The sequence below is a fragment of the Mytilus trossulus genome, chromosome 6 (genome assembly GCF_036588685.1).
Source record: "Mytilus trossulus isolate FHL-02 chromosome 6, PNRI_Mtr1.1.1.hap1, whole genome shotgun sequence".
Classification (NCBI taxonomy): domain Eukaryota; kingdom Metazoa; phylum Mollusca; class Bivalvia; order Mytilida; family Mytilidae; genus Mytilus; species Mytilus trossulus.
Window position 1 is genome coordinate 27012606 of NC_086378.1, and position 4221 is coordinate 27016826.

Sequence of the window (4221 nt, forward strand, 5' to 3'; positions counted from 1 at the left end):
CATTTACCCATTGCAGCGTGGGGCCTTATGCGACTTCTGCATGGCGCGGAGAGAATTGAGGTTAATGTAAGATTAAGGTTTGACAAATCTATTATGATAACGACCGTTTGATTGTTACTATTGCTGTTGCGACAATTCTTGAACAAAATCAATAAGTTGTGTTTAAAAAGACGTAGATTTTTAAAACCATACTGATGATCGTATACTATATGTTTTTTTAGGTGAAACATGCTACTGTTTGCACGAACTTACAGCATATATTGGTTAAAAATGTTGGCCTACAATCTACGGGTTCACTTGGAACTTTCATTTTGATAGCTATCATGTAACAGCAACAGTCTAACCAATATAGTGTGATAGGATATGCAAACTTTTGATATCGTATCAACTGGCAGATATGTACTTTATATGCATGTGCTGCTGGATAATTGCTATTATATAGAAATGGAAAGTTCACAATTTTGAATGTGAAATTATCTCTTTTTTCGTAAAGTTGCCTGGTTCTTAAAACTGTCCATCATTTTCAATTTCTAATGAAGTCGAGAGTCGGTCTTAAATGTGCCCGACGGGTATAATATAATGTCTAAAAGAATAGTTGCTCCCAACATATTCAACATACTTGAAATTATTTATTAGACATCATCTGTTTATAGCCGTATGTGAAGTTCAAGGATAATAACAGACCCTTTTTACTCTTTTTTTATGTATGATGTTGCCTCGAATGAATAAAGAAATAGGTCTAACAGAATAGGAACACATTTGATTCTACTAGTCTGAGACTACAGTTATCGTCCTTTGGATTTTGTTGTGCAAGAATATAGTCCTTAGTATGGACATTGTGTTCCTATTTTGTATATACCCCTTCCAAATTTATTTCTCTATGTTATATGCCTCACGTAGCAATTCGAGTGTGAAATGACACTGTTAAAGAATTTGGGTCATGAATTTTGAAGTAAAGTAGTGATTAGATCCAGCTGAAAATGTTAAAAATCAGCACTTCGGAAGCTGTTAAAAGATTTCAAGAACCCCTTAACATATAAATGTCCTAATTTTATCATGAGAAAGATTTGTTCATGTTTTGTTTCATTCCAAACAGTGGTTCTCTAGAAGAAGACATTTGTATGTATTTCCTTTAGGGTCCTATGTCAAACTAAGTCCCCGCTGGCGGCCATATTGGATGATGGATCAGCTACAAAGTAACAAAACGTGGTTAGCACCTCATAAGGAACATTCATGCTATTTTTAGTTTCATTATATTCAGTGGTTCTCTACAATAAGACATTTGTATGTATATCCCCTAGAGTCCTATAGCCCTAGAGTTAAACTAAGTCCCCCCGTTGGCGGCCATCTTGTTTGAATTGATCAGTTAAGTAACAACACCTGGGCAACACTTCATAAGAAAAACAATGCTATGTTTGGTTTCATTTCATACAGTGGTTCTCTATAATAAGACAATTGTATGTATTCCATATGGTCCTATGTTAAACTAGGTCCCCCTCTGGTGGCCATCTTGGATGATGGATTGGTTTCAAAGTAATAACACTTGGTCATCACCTCGTCAGAAACAACCATGCTATATTTGGTTTCATTCCGTTCAGTGGTTCTGTATAAGACAACATTTGTATGTAATTCCCATGGCGTCCTATGTTCAATAAAATTCTCCTCTGGTGGGCATCTTGAATGATGGGTCAGCTACAAAGTACTCCATGCAAACAACCGAACAACAATCATAACGTTTTGTATTTCACTTACTACATATATTTAATCTTATTTCATATTCTTAAACAAATTGATGTTAAGACAAAATAGCATATAAAATAAGGATAATAGCATATTTTATTTGTGATTGTTCAATTTTCGATTTTCAAGAATATATTGCTTACAAAATACAAAATCTAATATTGTTATTTATCAGAAAGTTTTACAATTTTGTGAAGAGAGCATTTCCTTTTTGCAACACTGCAACTGTTCATTTCTTTTAATATGATTAACTAATAGTATGTGCAAATATTTTACATTACAAAGTAGGAAAACAAGCAAGTATTTTACACTACCATATCATATTGAATATGATACTTTTTCCAGTCTTCAATTAATTGCCTTGGAGAGGTGAATCCATGTGATGAAAATAAATAGTTCATTTTACCTGGTTGATAATAACGCCAAAATCTCTTTTCCTGAGTAAGAGAAATCTTTAACTCTTTACATGCAAGACCTATGTATACGTCATCTATAAACATTGGCTTCATAAATTTGAACTGAGTCAATAGTTTATCAATGATATCAATGGTCAATACTAGGGATCCGCCACTGGCATATGGTGGCCAAAAATCATCCTTAAACTCACCTTTTGTTATAAACCATTTAGATTTAGCATTCCTAGAAGGTTTGGCATTTTTCCAGACGTGTCCCAAGAACACACTACGCTTTTTAGCCCTATACAATCTATTTAAATGATCCCAAATGTATTTGGTATTGACAATGTAGTCGTCATCTACAAAAAAGATATACTTTGCATCACTGCAATGGGTAGAAACCCATGAGAAAGCCATTATCGTTTTCAATGTATTATTCTGGTAAGCGTCTACAAAATCTTGCTGAATGATGTCCTTATACATGTTACTTTCCATTTGAATAAAGGGTTTCATTAACGGTGAATATCCTAAGATGAAAACCAGTTTTATTCCAGGGTTAGACGTATTTCCCCACGTCTTCCGTATTGCTTCTCGATGGGCGATTTGGTTAACATCAGATTTTACCACAAATAGCAAGAAAGGATCAAACTTAGCACCATTTGATTTACACACTTGAACAGGAACATGAAGGTATGAAAACGAATATTCATAAATTGGCGTTCTTTTTGTAGTATTGTTTATAACTGCAACTTTTGTGGTATGATTTTCAACAAGAACTGTTGTTGTATTGTTTTTAACTACAGCTGAACTCGTATTTGCTAGTGACACCATATGAGAAAGATTAGAGTTAACCCGAAAGTTATCAGCGTACAATCTTGCATAAGACTCCTTGTCAAATGATTTCACAAGTTTTGATTGTTGACTAGAATTGGAAGACAAATTTACAAGAATACAGATGATAGAAAGAATAGACACAGTCTTGAATAGCGTCATTGAAAGTTTACGAAGTTTCCTACACATGTTTTCCAGTGGGTTTCAAAATTGGTACTGCTTACTTTTCACGGATGAAATTAAAAACTTTGGCATCTGAAAAAAAAACCAATTGATCTATTTATATGTTTTATCCGATGCAGTTTGGTTTTTCACCGATATTGTTTATACAACGCAAATATAAAACAAAATACCAAACACATGGGAAGGTTTCACCACAATCTGATTGGTCGTTTCGAAAAACTAAATAAATTTTCGCAAAACAAAATATGTAAATGCACTGCAAGAAACGAGAAGGAAAAGATCAAATCATCAAATGAAAAAATATTCTATCAAAATATGTCACTTTTCCGAGTCTGACAAATAATCTCTCGAAAAGAAACCAGTTCTACAAGATTAATTTCTACGAAGTATGTGCTTACCTTATTCAATTTGTTACAAATAGTCAATATAAGTGTATGTATACTTTCATGTGAATTGATATAATGCACATACCGTAATTAAACACATGTAACATATTTAACATTAACGACCCACGTATATTGAATATAAATTACTATAGATTATGTTTTTCTTATTTCAATTATTTGTAATCGAAATTAAGGATAGGAAAGAGGTTTTGTGTAACAATCGGTATATCGTGTGCGATTGCTTATAATTATTTGCAATGTATGGTTTTTTTTTATCAAACAATATAAATCCTAAGAAAAACGAGCAGGAAGCTCTAGATGGGGTTTAAGATAAATAGAAAATACCTTTTGGAAAAGATCATTAAATGGTCAATAAATATACAGAATAGAGAAAAATAGCACAAAATACAGAGAAAAATGGGGTGTTTGAATATAAATAATGGGTAAAAAAGATATGAATAGAGAAACAAATGGTATATAAATTTCAAGATAAAGAAATGAAGGACCCTCCCCAAGAAAAAAAAAATGACCCTCGTACTAGAAACGAACATGAGAAAGGGGACGACTTTTTGTTCCTTATTGTTATTTGTTCAATTTTGGACGATGATGTTCCTTTTGTCTCCATCTTTGGGTGTTTATATATCACAACTTATTCGCTATGCCCGTGTCTTCTGTGACCTTTAAGA

The 4221-nt window shown here is 33.0% G+C and overlaps 1 protein-coding gene across 1 annotated transcript; it reads right to left on the reverse strand.

The window, feature by feature from the left end:
- Positions 1 to 1888: 1888 nt before the first annotated feature.
- LOC134723289 (beta-1,3-galactosyltransferase 1-like) lies at positions 1889 to 3631 on the reverse strand. Its single transcript, XM_063586908.1, has 2 exons — positions 3548 to 3631; positions 1889 to 3221 (listed from the first exon to the last, which is right to left on the reverse strand). Exon 2 carries the CDS (start codon positions 3153 to 3155, stop codon positions 2046 to 2048), a length of 1110 nt encoding a protein of 369 aa, XP_063442978.1. The 5' UTR covers positions 3156 to 3221; positions 3548 to 3631; the 3' UTR covers positions 1889 to 2045.
- Between the last annotated feature and the right edge of the window lie 590 nt (positions 3632 to 4221).

Coding starts and splice junctions, on each gene's coding strand:
- LOC134723289 (XM_063586908.1), bottom strand. CDS start 3,155: ATGTGTAGGAAACTTCGTAAACTTTCAATGACGCTATTCAAGACTGTG.